General features: G+C 39.8%; 1 protein-coding gene across 3 annotated transcripts in view; it reads left to right on the top strand.

The window, feature by feature from the left end:
* The window catches only part of ARHGAP22 (Rho GTPase activating protein 22), a gene marked incomplete at its 5' end in the record, with an annotated part of 121923 nt that overhangs the window by 18599 nt on the left and 87478 nt on the right, over positions 1-15846 (top strand). For all 3 annotated transcript variants that reach the window (XM_083866775.1, XM_083866774.1, XM_083866773.1), the window contains one exon: positions 542-629. In XM_083866775.1, the coding sequence (XP_083722901.1) occupies positions 542-629 (88 nt within the window). The remainder of the gene's footprint in view (positions 1-541; positions 630-15846) is intronic.

Here is a 15846-nt window from a genome sequence, read left to right as displayed (position 1 = left end):
CTGAATACTGGCAGCATTTGAACTTGGGAAGTAAAGAGGCTCAGGTTTTTTTTCTAGGGAAGCTGTAGTCTTTTGGATTAAAAGGTAGTCCATTGTTTTGGAAACCTGAATTAGCTGCTCTCTTCCTCTCTTCCAGTATCTCCCTGGGAACTTTGATGTACTGAGGATTTCTGGAAAATCAGCCATTTTATTCAACTGTATGCTGCAACCAGAAATTCAAGGGTGTAGGAAGAGTAGATGTAATGTGAGATGAAACTTTTGCAAGGGATAATTAGTTATGGAAACCAAGGAGAATCAGTTCTTCATGCTCAGAGTGGTGTTATTCCAGAGGAAACAACCTTTAACCAGCAGTGTCCAGTGTGAGAGAAAGGACAGTGAAGCAAGTGGATGACCAGCTCAAATCTTTTCTTGCTCAGAACTGTGGAAGAGTGTTGGGATCATTAGATGAGCAGGACTTGAATTTACTGTACTATATTTTATCATATTTTCCTTCCCCTTTTAGCCACCTTCCCCTTTTCACTAATGTTTGTGTCCATTACAGGGTTTGATACTACTGCAAGGGAGTCAGGTGAATGAGCTGCCACCTAATCCTGATGAACCAGGGAAACATCTCTTTGAAATTACCCCAGGTATGGCAGCATGTTTTTGTGCTTTCACTGTAACATCACATAATTCCCATCAGTTGTCACTGATGATAATTGACTTGTACTTGATAATTGATCACTCCTGAATGCTCTGATACACTGGTAAGGTCATCTAGTGAGACTGAGAAATGGGACTTGACTACATGGTGTTCTTTGTTCTGGATATAAGTGCTGCTGTGGTACCTCATTTTCATTTTATAGTAGTTGAGATGCATCATACTCCTTGACTTTCCTGTTTGGAGAGGGCTCTTTGCTTGGAGTGTTATGCAGTCTCTCAAATGGATGCATTTTCTGGTTGTTACAGGAGAAACAGGCACACAACACAGCCCAGAACTTACGGAAAAGGGACATGCAGTCTCTGGATGCAATTTCTTTCATGTATACTTGCTATTTTGGGAGGTGGGTGGGAGGGCAGACAAAAAGCTTCAAAAAACTTCCCTTTTGGGTGAAAGGTTTAATAAAATAGATGACCTAGCACGGAAGAACATTTGAAATTTTTTTCAGGTAGAAAATCTATACTTAATTAATACTGTAGTATTAATGTAAAACTTTTGAAGTCATTTTTGCTTCTGTATAAATACTTGCTGTGGACAGAGTTGGTATCTCCAGGATAGATTTAGAATTAAGTTCCCTGTTGCAGTATAAGAGCAATTGAATTCAGTTGATTTAGTTCTGATTGTGTTTGGGAGAGGACCATCCCTGTGCATGGGTTTGAATGCAGTGTATTTTGGAGGTAGTTTCAGGTGGCAGGATCCACAGAGGAAAAGACCTCTTGCACTGCTGCAGTGCTACTGGGAGGGAGGGACTGAGCCAGTTCATCTGTCTCCCAGTACCTGAAGACTGAATTCTTAGAAAGGAAAAGGCAGATAAATGTGATTGTGCTAAAAATTGTGTGAGTGCACTGACTCAGTCATGCTTCACTTCACTGCCAGCTTGTCCTGCATGGTCTACCTGTCCATGCTGCTTAGCATTGTCTCTCTCCACAGCATTGGTGCTGTCAGTAGGGGAGATAAAAGTAATAGCTTTAAGCTGCCCCTTGTTTTTTAATGAATTATTTTAAAAACAAACACTTGCCCCTGTATTTGAATGTTATTGCTGCAGAGTCAGATGTGTTTTTACTCTTTGGGGGTCTTTTTCTTACCACCCTGTTAGGCTGCCTTAAAATGCCATTTTCGCACATCCCTCTTGAGAGAGTATCAGGCAGAGCAAGAGCAGGTGGTGCTGTAAGATTTTTCATCTACACCATCAGGCAGTGTTTTGCAATACCTTAGTCACAGAATTCTGTTTGACACACAGGAAGCTACTTGAGGAGAAGAGATTAGTTTTTTTTCCTCTTACTTATCACTGTGCACTATCTGTTAATGCCTTTTTCCCCCCCCCCCTTATACTACACCATGCCCTCATAGGCAGGGCCCCACAAACACCAGGACATTGGGCTCACAGTGTTGCCTGTGTGGAGGATCTCCAAGGAAGTTGCATTCATTGCTGGTCTGAATGTGACACATCTGCCCCATACTGTTGCAGAAGGACTGTGGACCTGCAACATGAAAGTACTTGGATTGCTGTGCTTCTGAATGATCCCATGTGTTCTGGCAGTGATCTGAAATAATCAACTGAGCCACAGACTGGCTTGATGGAGTTTCCTGCAGGTTTGAGTTTCTTCTTATTCCAGATGGCAAAATAGTAATTCTGTACTACTTGTCCAGCCTAACAGGTATTTTATATTACTGTGTTACTGTAGCCTGCAAAAGAATTGTCCCAAACTGCAGGTAGCTGTTGCTTCAGGTGAGTTGGTAAAGCAGGACTATGTGGTTGGTTGAAAGGGACTATTTAGAAAGGTGGAAGAAAATGGCACTGTTTACCATGGTTCTGGATCCCAGGATATTTGTGTTCAGCTTGGGGTTTTGACATTGCATTTCTCTTTGTTCCTTAGAAAAATGATTCAGTCTTAGTGTACCACTGACTTGTCTGCAAAATGAGGATGTTTTCCCTAAGTTATGCAGCTAGATCTCATTTGTAGCAAACTTAGTTGCTACATGGATAGTCAGTATTGAAAAACACTATAAATAGCCAGTCAATACAGAATGTGATTGACACAGATGTCACTGGAGAATGTGGCCTGAAGAGTTCCCCATTTTGTTCACAGTGCATTTATTCTGTGCTGGTTTTGGCATAAATGCCTTTTCCCTTTTTGCATTTGTGTTCTGAAATGACCATGTTCTGCGTGGTTGCCAGCCTGCAGAACACCCACATAGTGAACAGCTCTGAAACAGATGCCAGATAAAAAGGGCAGTACAAATGATCTTGCAGGACCCAGATCTTTAATTCCCATCACTTTCCATCTTTCCCTGTGTTGGATGTATGGCCATGATCTGCCTAATTGTGTTCCATTTATCCCACTATAAGCTAGGACTCTACAGTTTCTATAGGGATGATAAGATTTATTTTTTTTTAAGTTGTCTTAGCTAAGTTGGGGATTTTGTGAATGCAAGTACATTCAATAGCTCTAAGTATAGATTGGGGTTTTACTGTGCTAGTAAGCACCAGAGCTTTACCTAACAAAATTAAGAATGGATGTAATATTCCTAAAATGTACCCACAGCTGATACCAGCTTATCTGGCAAAGAGAAGAGGCTGAGACCTGAGAAATGTCCAGAGTTCCAAAATCTGTGGTACCAGTTATCTCCAAAACCCTATTTTGTGATTAATACCTAAGGCATTCAGTGTCCTTGTTGTGAAACTGCTGCTGAGATCTTGCCACCTTTCCTCTGCTTCAGGCTGTGTTGAATTTGACTGTGGGAGCTGTTCCCTCAGAGTGCAGGGACTAGAGTAACAGTATGTCCTGTGCTGTAACAGAGCATGTATTGATTTTCTGCTGAGTAACAAGAACTAATGATGGGCATTGTGTATTATTCATGTTTCATCAAGTTCATTTCTAAGCTGTATAGGGCAGCCGGGAGAAGGGTTAACTGGGGACATGAGAGACTGTAGAACAGTTCTGCAGTCAAACCAGTGTTAGATCTGGTGGCAGGACTTCCTGAAATATATTCTCTATATTCCTTTTTGGGGAAACTATGTAGATTTCTGTACCTTTTTGAATCCATTCATGCTTTCCTTCATCATAGCTACAAGTTCAAAGTGGGATGGTGGGGTAAGCCGTGGATGCAAGTTGCTCTGATACTCCAGTGCACGTTAACAGGTGGTGGGGCATGTTTTTGTAAAACTATGAGGATATTATGAGGTCAAGTGCAAACATTGTACCATTTGGGGTAATAATTGCACAGCAGCTGGTATTTATGGATGGAAATGATCTATGTTGCTAGGGAGAGGAGTCTGAATCTGGCAACAGAGACAGCATCTGTTGTTGCTAAGGGCAACAGAACGACTTAGTGTTGACCTGGCGTTACAGTGCATTTTGGGATGGTGTAATGCAGCTTGTAAGAAGCCACGAGGGTTAAACTCTGAGAAAGTCTTAAGGAATATTGATGACTTAAGTGCTCCTGAAGCCTCACCTTTTAGGAAACCAATGTTTTAATGTCTTGTGGCAAGTGGTCTACCTAGTTTCATTCCCCAGTTTTGCAGCACTATGAGGTGTTCAAGTTCTTCTGCAGACAGAGAATTTCCTGATACAGTAAGGTTTTTAGTATCAAGGAGGAGAGTGGTAAAAAGGTTCAGAAGTTAGGAGGTACTCATGGTACACATCTTGATGCCTCCCTATCACTGAGGGAGAGCTAGCTCCTGTTTCTTGCCACAGTTCTTTCTGCCAAGGTGAACAGTGACTGCTCTTAGCTGAGACTTTCTGTGAGAATAAGAGTGCACTTTCATAATGAGTTTAATTTTTTCATTGGAAACAGCTGCTGAAGGGGTTGATCCTGTTTCCCTGTATTTAATCATATCTTTCATTTCAGCTCTTATGACAGGAAAAAAAAAGTCTTCAAACCAGTTGGACTTCAGGTCAATTCAACTGAGGTGATTAAAACTGCACCTTCGTGGGGTTTTTTGTGCTCCAGTTGAGTTAGCACCAGCCCTCTCTTTAATGAGGCAGTTCAGTCCTCTTCCTAATTGTTACCTTGGTCTTTTTGCAGACTTAGCCAGATCACTGCCTATACTTGATTTACATACCAAAGGTTATTTTCAAAATTTTAGAAGTTAGATCTCTATGGTGTGATCTTTCAGTTAATTATAAAGACTTAATTCAATATAGGCAACTTGCCCTTACAAAAGGGACTTGCATTGAATACTGAATCCTTCAAAGATGGAGTAGTGGTTGCACTATGCCAGAAGTTAGGCTGGGGCAAAATAAAATGCCTTGTGCAGAAACTGTGCAGGGTTTATGTAGAAGCTACTTCACTGCCTTGGTTGTGCTATAGAACAAGAAGGAAAATCAAGAAAGGCAAAATAAGAAGGTAGGACTCCTGATTCTTACAGGAACAGTAATTGCTATCTACTTGTTTGTGGGGGTCTGTTTGTGTTGTTGAGAAATTGGAATGACAGCTTGTTTGTCTTGTACCAATAGGTGGGATGATGCCCACAGAGCAGTCTGATCTGTGGTATACTTCTGCATCCCAGGTGATTGACACCAATTAAGCTATTTTGGTGGCCTTTTAATCTCAGTTCCTGTTGAGATGGTGTGTAATAAAAGTACCTGGAGGAGAAATTAGAAATTCATACATTGAAAATCATTCCATGTTCTCCATTATTCAATGCAAATTGCAATTCTAATTAACAGTTTGAGTTTGCCATTGGTAATTAAATTTTCTCCTGAAATCTATGGCTGAAAACTGACTGTGCATATCTAAATATGTGATGATGTTGATATCTGTGAGGTATATTTAAATTTCTGTGATTTTGGCATTCACTATATTGACTAGGGAAATGGCAGCAAAATAAAGTCATTTGGGTCCTACTAGAAAGTCTAAGACAGTGTAGTTGCAGCAGTGCATTCTGGAAACACTTAGCAAGAGAGACCTGTGGATGTTTCCATGTCCATGGCATTGCATTGACCTGGACAAGAAGATTGGTGGTCTTGATTTTGCAGTGGAGAGCCCTGTCAGATCTGTGTTTAGTACTTCTAGATGTGTGGAGCATAGCTGAGAGCATGCAGGTGTGTGTCACTAAAAAACATAACTGTCTCCTGGAACATGAGATAGACTTTTCCATTTATTGAGGGGTGAGAAACAGTAAGTGTATTTCCTAAATTATCTTTCCAAAGGAGTGCCCAGAATGATAATATTGTATGCTTTCTTTGCAGTCATAGTCTGGAAACTGTTTTGTATTATTATCTTTTATCTTGGGTAGAGACCTTTAAGGTTATAACTTTTCAACACTCACATGATGACGAGTACATCTGCTTGCCTTTTCCCAGCTGCAGTATCTTTTTATGCTCAAGTGCAGTTTGGGTCTCCTCGAAGGTGTGTATCCTGACCTCCTGTGCGCGGAGAGTGTTGGCACGTTCTCTGCTCTGCTTGCTCCGTCTCTGCTGAGCACTAGATGGTGCTGGTTCTTTCATCTAGTGCTTGAGCTCTTGGCTGTCAGTAATGGCTCATGTCTTGAGTCCCTGGAGCGTGAGTTCATCCTCTCAGAACAAACTAGCTACTCTGTTCTGTTCATTCGTGTCCCCTCAGAGCAAATCAGCAAGCAAGAGTTCCCTAACAACGCCTTTGCCCAGCATGTGAAGCCAATACTGTGCTGTGTAGGCAGAATACAGTATTGAATTGAATACATTTCTGCATGTTTGCTCGGTTGGTTAGAGGGTGATGCTAATGATGCCTATGTGGGTCATTCACTTAAAAGCTGGGCTCAGTGATCCTTATGGGTCCCTTCCAATTCAGAAGATTCTGTAATATTCTATATTGAACACACTCTATGTAGTCACAATGCACAGCTGCTGTCTCAGATGCCAAAATCAACAGTCTGAAAACATTCAAGTTCAAATTTATCTATTTGAATCTTGTTTTGGTCTTAAAACTGTTCTATAAGAGCAGAACATGTTCTGTATAGACACATACAGTGATGACTGTGTAGGGAAGTCACTTGGATGTAGATCTCTCCACTGTTTCAGGCTAATGTACTGACCCAGTGCTTATGGGCTACTTAGTGGCATCTGTGTGACTGTTTTCCTCTTCTCCCAGTCTGAACCTGCGAAACTTATTTTTCAAAATATGTATCTTCAAAATTTTGCAATTCAATGAATTGGCATTTTCCAAAAGGAACTGCCTTACTTGGGATTAATCCTTTGCTAATTCTACTGAGATTCATTTATTGAACTGAAAAAAACAGTTTTTGTGGCCTGTCCAGACCTTGATAACTTCCTTTAGTGTCAGCAGAAGTATCAATCAGCTGCCAGTATTTCTAGGTTTGTTTTACAAATGGATTCGAGTTGATGAACTGTTACTTGAGTAACAGAGGCCCTCATTTCCCTCGTGCAGATAAAATCGAGCAGCTCAAGTCTTCTGTGAGCAAGGCTTCTCTGCTTACTGACTCTCTGATCTGTACTTTCCCTAAATGCATGACTGTATCATATCACTGAATTCTTATGAAAGAGAATATGGAAGAAAAAGGGCTGAACTTTGCTCTCAATTCATGTAACCTTACTGATTTCCACGATGTTGTGTTCAGTCCAGTGCTGTATCCCTACAACTTGACCAGTCCACTTCTGCCTACTCAAGGTGATGACTCATTGCAGGTGAAGGTCTTGGGACTGCATCCAGAGTTTTGTGCATATCCCCTGAGGGGTATGAGGCTCTCTGATAGTTAAGAATGTTTTGGCTCACCTTACCTTATCGGTTTAAAACATCTTGAAGGGCATCAGGAGGCACCTGCAGCCTGTAAATTGCTTTTTGCTTTGTTTTCTTTTTTTCCCCTAGCATATGGAATGCCCAAGGCTTATGTTTGCGTTAGGCAGGTAATGATCCTGCTTCATGAAATAAACAAGATCCTGCCTTTGTTTCATTAGAAGTGTTTGATCTACTTCAAGTTGTACAGTCTCCATCCCTCAGTGCTCTGGGGCTGTGGGCAGTTGAAAGTAGGACTGGAAATGGGCTGCAATAGCAGACATGTGTTCTACTGTCCTGGGATTTGTATTCCAGGAGAAGATCTGCATTTGATCCCTGATCAGTAGCACCTGGCTGTCTTTAATGCATGTGCTGGCTTTCAACAAGAATGATGGTTTTTAAAACTTCAATTGCAGTTGTGTATGGCCTGCTGTGAAAGGAGCATGAGACTTAAGACGTTTCATGAATAGGGCTTTCTGCTAGTGCAGATCATTAAAATGTAACCTCTGACTGGTTTTGAGCAGTCTTCCTTAACCCATTGTATTCCTGAGAGAGAAATATAGCATTTTATACAGGTTGCCCTTTGGGTATAGAAATATGGCTTCGTAGCATGATGGCACATTGTGGCAGAAATGTATAAGGCATGATTTTATCCCCTCAGGTTGATTTTTCAGTGCAAATTAGGTAAGATTCTGAATACTTCCTGCTGACACCTTCCAGAGTGAGTTCTGCTATTGAATATTCTGCCTTGAGGATAATGTATTAAAGTCCTAAGACATGCGTAATTAGTGGAGGAATTTTTAAGTGTTCTGGTGCAAGTACAGCTTTGTTACGTAGAGATATGCTTATCAAACTGTCAGCATGATCAGCTGTGTACTATCTGTATATTTCTTGCCAGTTAGTCAGATACCAAGTCTTCAGTGACGTTTTACATCTCGTGTGCTCTGTTGCTGCTGTTATGGGTTAAGTTTTCGTCAGCTCCAGAAACAGCTGTATTCCCATTTGCCATAAATAATAGTGAGTGAATTCTCCACAAGACTTATGCAATGTCTGGGATCCCTGAGGCTAATAAAGTACTCTATTAGGTTAGCATGATGAGGTAAAATAAGACGCATGATGTATGGCGATGTCACAGCACACACTAAATTCTAGCAGGAGTGAAATAAAGACAAGAGGAAAAGACCTCAAGCTGTGCCAGGGGAAGTTTAGGGCAGACATTAGGAAGAATTTATTCACTGAAAGTGTTGGCAAGCCTTGGAATGTGCTGCCCAGGGAGATGATAAAGTCACTGTCCCTGGAAATGTTCAAGAAAAGACTGGATATGGCACTTAATGCTGTGGTTTAGTTGACATTGTGACATTCAGTTAAAGGTTGGACTTGGAGGTCTTTTCCAACCCTAATGATTCTGTGACTCTGTTCTGTGATACTGACAGTCCTGTAAGGCAGCACCACTCACATTTTTGAGGTACCTGTCAGCACTGTACCTTAACTGCTCAGTAGAGTACAGTGACTTAGAAATACCATGTGGAAGTAATTCTGGGAAGCAAAGGTAAGAAAATTAAAACACAAGTCCTTCTTACAAGGCCCACAAAAAGTGTGTGGGGGAAAGGGAGGCACAGCTGGTGATGTGCTGGTCAAGGATCCAAACAAGAATATAACTGAGAAACTGCTCTCAGGAGTGTTTATGAGTGCACCAGTAACCAGTCTGAAGTTGCAGCTGGCCTGCTGTCAAACACCTGTGAGAGAGGGTTCACAGGCAAAGCCCCCTCTGTGTTTGTCTGAAGTGTTTTAGGGATAATTAGTGTGCTATCAGTGAGAACCTGCTTGCTCTGGGCTTTTTGAACTTCACAAGGAGGAGGAGATATGACAAGGATGTATTGCCTATGGTGTAACACTTAAGCCTTACACCCAGTTTAAGAGCACACAGGGCGAGGGGGATTGTTTATTTGGTTTGGGTTTTTTGTGGTTTGGGTTTTTTTTGGGGGGGGAGGAGGGGAAGGGAGTGTTTGTTTTTTACTGGGAATGGATTTAACTCCCTTTGCTAGTTATCCAGGTGTAGTTTCACTGTGGGAAATGCATGAGTACTGAGTTATGCCACTTATGGCAATGTGGCTAATCTTCGTTGAATTTACTAGGATTGCAACAACTTTATTCCCTAAAATTCATGATAAGCTTCACAGTGTCTCTACAGTGCTCATTGTAGGAGTTCTGCTCAAGGTACTGTTCTCTAAAGGCAGTGAGGCAGCTGGGGTAAGGTCTGTACAGTGTATTACATTCCAATGAGCTTAATATTCCTAATTTTTTTTCAAGCACTCTAGTTGAAATGAATGTGATTTCTTCCATTAGGAAGCCAAAGTTCAGGTCGTTGGTCATTATAGAGCCTTTTGTTTTGACAGACTTTAAATGTTTACCAAAGTTTGTGTCTTCTGTCTCTGTTCTAGCAGGTGTACAATTCTGTAAAGACACATTCTTTCAAAGTCTGCCTTTGAATCTTAGCCAGAGTCCATTGCTCATCTAAGTGAAATCCACTTAAGATGCTGATACCTATGTTTCCATGTGGTATCAAAGATGTTATGTGTCATCCTGGCATCCTAAAGCACTGTTATTAGTTCTGGGATTTGTTTTTAACCACCAACTGTCAGGCATGAAAACTTGGGGGAAGGGGCAGGAGGAATTTGAGATAACAAAGAAAAGAGCTGTGAAATCAAAAGTATACAGTATTAAAAAGGAATGGTGGGGAAAGACTGACCATGTACTATTTGCATTGAAGGATAATTGTGCAAACTGTGGTGCTTCCCTGAATTTTGGGTTGTGTATTTTACTATGAAGATTTATAAGCATTCTGGTAATTAACTTGAGAGATGAAGAGCCTTGTCTACATTAGTAATTCTGTTCCAGTATAATTGTGTCAAAAGAAAGCCTGTACTGGCATAATAGTGTAATGAGGAGAATGATTACTTTTATTAACACAAAGAGATCTGTGTCTGCAAAGATCACTATTGTATGAGAATCCTTCTCCTCCACAGAGACCACAAAGGCTCTGCTTTTACAGCATGGGGTTTGTATATGAATCAGAGACTCCAAAATTATGCCTTCTGGAAGGGGTCAGCAGAAGATATTTTCCAGATTAAATTAATTCTTGTCCACTTTGAGTGGACAGACCAGGCTTCAGCTGCCCGTTCCTGTCCTTGTGTCTTTTATAGGTCGTGGGCACAAATCATAAGTGTCAGGTGTTGCTAATACTGCTAATATAACAGGAAAGTAGACATCTTACCTTTTGTTAGCTCTGTGACCCAAACACATCACAGTAGAGAATAGAGAAAATTAGTACAAATGGAAATACTGTGTTTATGATCATGCATGGTAAGAGAAATATTAGCACCTCAGCCCTGGGTCTGAAACTGGTGAAGGTCTGTGGAAGGTCTCATAATTATGGCTGTGGGCCTGTAGGGTGACTGTCTTACTGAAGGAGATACATAAGGATTGAGGAGGACCAGTGAGAAGAAATTCAGTGTTCTCCCTTAGTAATGTTTTGAGCTTACAGTTGTTTCCTCTTGGAAAGCACAGTTTTGCCTTCAATTTAAATGCCAACATCAGCACAGGGTTCTGCTTTGGTCTGGGTAACTTCAGTGAAAATACTAATCTACACATAAGGGGTTATTTCTTAATCACCTTCAGCAAGACATCTGTGGCTGTAGGAGTCCAGATATTTTTTTATCAAGCTCAGACCTTTATGCCATTAGCTTTAAGTTCTGCAGTCAGTGAAGAGTTGTCTCTGTGAGCCAAAGCAGATCCTCCCCTCTCTTCTAGAAGTAAGGACTCCTTGAAGTTAGTAAGTGCAAAAGCTTGCATACATTAATAGTAGGCTGACTGCTCTCTGTGTACAATGGGATCTCTTAGGAAAGAGTTCCTTTTACAGCAGTTTAAAGTGCTAAGGGCAGGAAGATGCCTTCAGGTATTTGCAGTAAAACTGCTACTTATAATCTGTGTGCTTAGCTGATCTTCCCCTTTGGGCTTTGAACTGGTGTGAACTGTACAAGGGCAGCTATGGATGCATGGCAGTGCCAGGCAGGAATTGCTGATGCCAGCCACTGTGCCTACCTGCTGCTGAGGGCTGTGCCAGCACTGCAGTCAACACTGCCCTTCTGCCCACAAAAATGGAACTGTATCAATGTCAGCTTTGCCACAACCGGTTGCAAAAGAGCACTTTGTCCATGTGCAAGGCTTGACTGTTCAGGGATTTTTTTGTGCTCCCTCAGTACTTCAACTCCAGAGGCCCAAGAGCTTACTAATGTCCTCAAAGCAAAAACCTGGGGATGTACACTCTAGCACACTGTGGCTAAAGCTGTGTTGGAATTTCCAACCAAGCTTTCTTCATTTCTTGATGCTTGCACCTAAAATTCTTTAATTTTTTGAGGTAATCAGAATTCAAGGAATTCCTTTTTGCACTTCACAAGTGTTTCAGGCTTCAGAGTTGTTATTTGATGGAAAAACAAAGAACGTGGACACATATGAATCTCCTAAAATATGGCCATTAATATGATAAAATGTCCAAATGCCAGTGAAAATTGTCATAGGAGTGTCAAGTGGTATGACTGAATTTCTCTTGGAATTACAGTGATTGGAGGGAGAAGAGAAAGCAATGGATGTGGTTAAATCAAAAGAACTTTTTATAAACTCAGTATCTTTTGACTCTTTCTGGACTAGAGACTCTTTAATAGGACAAGGGCAGATGTTTTGAAATGTTATTCCTGACAGAATAGGTGACTTTTGATCCTTTCTTTTTTTCTTTTTTTAAGCCCGTGAGGCTTTTCTTAACAGAGCTGTGCTCCATTGTAAACTTAGCCTAACCTGGTTAACAGGAATGTGTTTTAAAACACTTGGGGCAAGGCAACCTGTGAATACAAAATGTGTACTTTTGTGCTGCCTCTCATACAGTCTGCTGATATATCTACCCTGTACTCATGTTTTCTTTCCTAATGTCTTCTGTGAAAAATAGATGAACTATAAATTGTTCCTTTAAATGATGAAAATCTAGTTCTTCTCTCAGCAGGTTGTTTTTCAGAGTCTTAGGAGCCCAGAGAACTGGAGTTTTCAGAAACATTTCCTTTGCAGTTTATATTAAACATACTAGAAGTGTATATTTGGAGGGAAGGGGATGATGAAGATGGGGTTTAAATAGGTGAGGATGGTTTACATTGCTCTGCTCTCACAGGAAAAAAGCCTTAGGGGAGGTAGCATGTCACTTTATTAATACTAGGCTAGAAAATTCACTTTGTAGTTTCAGGCTTTTACAAGAAATGTAGTAGGTCTTTAAGGGAGTTAGAGTATTTAGATACATATGAACTAAGACTGGTTGTAATGTACTCTTCTACTTCTGTTATTGCCAGAATAGTATATTTTTTTTTTTTTCTTCTGAGAACAATGGCTATTGGGAAATTTATGGAGAGTTATAGAGTGTTCCCACATGCCCTGGCAAGCCACTTTTACTTGCTTCACCATGTATTTTGGAAATCCTGGAATAATCTGTGCTGAATCTGACTTAGAAAGTAAACTTCTCCTTTTACAAAGGCTTTAACTTTTGAAGAAGTAGTCTGTAATTTGTCCTGAAATACAGATTATTGGATTGATATGGAGAAGATCATAATATAAATAATTTTACAGATCAGAAAAAATAAGCATTTATTGGCCAGACTTGAAAATTCTGACACATTCTTCTGAATTTTGAGCATGGGTATTAGTATAAATTGTGAGCTTTTCATGAGTGCATGTTTCATACTGGCTGACTTAGGTCCATTTTCTATGAAGCTCAGTTCACCTGTTTAATAGTTATGATGCAAGGTGGTGTTAACATTGGTGTTCTTCAGACAAGTTTGTGCCTTTTGCAGAGGAATGAGTAGTGAGGAAAATCCCCAAAGCTATGTAATCCTGGCCTTATGTCTAAAAAAGCTTCCAAAATGAATGCTTGCCCAGTTCTAGAGATGTAACTCTGACATAGTTGGCAATCACAAAAACCATTTGTCTCTTAGTAAAGGAATGATTAATTAATAAATACCTTCAGCCACTAGTACTCTGTCATGTCTGGAATGAATCATTAAACTAGAATAACATATTCGTCTGCCATCCTGAAATTTTTTAAAATTTTCTTGGTTAGAGTCTTTTTTTCCCCCCAGAATATAAGTGGTTGGCTTAACTAAAACTGAAATTTTTACCTCTGGCTTCCGGATCTTTAGGGTTGTCCAGAAAAATAAAAATTCATTTTTCACACAGCAGTGTTTAGAAGCTGGCTTTAGAAGCAAGTAATACAATACTGCATTTCTTAAGAAATGAGAGAGAATGTAAACTTTAAATCAAGAATTTCAGTTGGTGGAGCCAAGAGAAAAAAAAAGTGCAAAGTAGATGTGTTATTCAAAAAATCTTAGGACACTCAGTCTGCACCAGTTCATTTTACAGGGTTCTGTTAAGTCCTTGGAGTTTTTGGAAGATTAGCCTGATGGTTTAGTATTTGAAATTCAAATTTAGACATTGAACTCTGGGCACCTGATTTTGTCAATCCTAGTCTAAAATCGGTGTGTGCTGTTTAAAGAGAAGATGTGCATGGTTAACTCTGGGTCTAAAAGGTGAAGTTAAGGATTACAGAAATCCCACCTTGAACAGCTCCTGCTATACCGACTGATGTACATGTATTAAGAGAAATTAGTCTCAAAAGAATCATATTGCAGAGTAAGTGGGTTTTATTGCTGGAAAAGTGCAAGCTTATCCACCTTTCTTATTGCACAAATAGGCTAATACCTACTTGAAATTTTTGCTGTGTGTAAATATAAATGCATTTTATATAATATTAAAAATTATATATAAAATCTCAATGTTATTAGACCTAGAGAGGTTTGGCTGTCTTTAATATATTAATCTTGTGTTGAGCCTTCCAAACATTCAGGTTGTGTAAGATCTTGTACCTGTAGCAATCAATCAACATGTTAGGGTCTAGGATGAGAGTTTCTGGAGTTGCCTTTATTTAGGCAAAGTATTTGAGTGGCAGTTCTGCACTCATTAGCTCACTGCTCAGATGCTTTGCCTGGGCCTGACTGCATTCAAAGGAGGAGCTAAATGTGGTTTATACATTAAAGAATCTTGAATTTCCCATGGGATGACAGATGTACACATCTGACTTCTGCATCTCCCAAACATTGCTCAGTTATCTCAAAATGATTTTGTTTTGTTTTAATCTTGACTGTACCACTACCCTCACCCCCCCAGAAATGGTATCTGGTTTGTGTGCTTGTACTCTGGTGGCCTGATGTCCCTTAACTCATTCTGTCTGGCAGGATTTGGACTGGCAGTATGTTTGACTGCAGACATGAATTGGTCTTAATTTTAGCAAACTTAATGAGTGCCCTCTGGAGTTAAAATGACAAATGATCTGCAAAGTGCACTGAAGGCATGTAGAGGATTATATTATTGATATGGATTTTTAAGGTTATAAAAGTGGTGGTAGTGGTTATGCTATTTTAGTTTACTAGATATTAGGGGTCTTTATTTAATCGCATTTTCACTCACACTGTTTTGGTTGAATTTTTAATGAACAACTCTTTAGCTATATATATTTTTTTCCCTTGAGGATTTTGTCTTTTCTGCGTGTGTTTTTTCAAATTTTTTCACGTTCAAGACTGACACAAATATATATCAAGGTCACCAATATATTGAATATTTTTCTTAAATGAATCTTTATTTAATGAGCTAATGTTGAAGAACTGCTTTATTTTGGATGAAATTTGTATTTTGCTGTGAAACTCAAAGAGTGGATGGTTCATTTATATGCAAGCTTTGAATGGCTTTCTGAAAGCTGTCAATATTGACTTATTTTATTGCTGACTTTCACTGTAAATTTTTGCCATCTGGAGCAAAAGTGGAGGAAGGATTTGTTATGTGGGGTTGTTACTAGCTGTACTGTGACAGGATTAAGTGTTCTTTAGCTCCATTTTGTACAGTGGTGCTTTTGGGTAATGTCACACTGTCCACATGGTGAGGAGATCAGAGGCTCTGCCTTCCTCTTGTAATGAATGCACTTGAAGATTGTTATTTTAAATACATGGTGATGGTTATTGCAGTAAATAACTCTCAGCTATTTTGATTGGAACCATTTAATTTTTTTAGGTAATGTCACATAATTAAAAAGTAAAATGAACTTTTTGTCAATTTTCCAAATATTATGTGAAAATAAGGAGAGTTTAAAACTGTAATATTTCGGTAATAGAAACAAAAAAGGAAAACATTCTTGAAATGCTTTGTTGAAGCTGTCAGATTGATTGTCTGCAGCAAGCATGTGTGCCTAGCCCCACATCAGCCTCTGTCTGTCCATATGAAGTAATGTACACAATAGTCCTAAAACTTCTTAAATCCTTAAATTTCAGTAACTTCTAGGTAGTCTG

The sequence above is a fragment of the Zosterops lateralis genome (genome assembly GCF_965231275.1).
Source record: "Zosterops lateralis genome assembly, chromosome: 8".
NCBI classification, from domain to species: domain Eukaryota; kingdom Metazoa; phylum Chordata; class Aves; order Passeriformes; family Zosteropidae; genus Zosterops; species Zosterops lateralis.
Note: the sequence above shows the minus strand (reverse complement) of the source record. Positions and strands in the feature narration are given on the sequence as shown.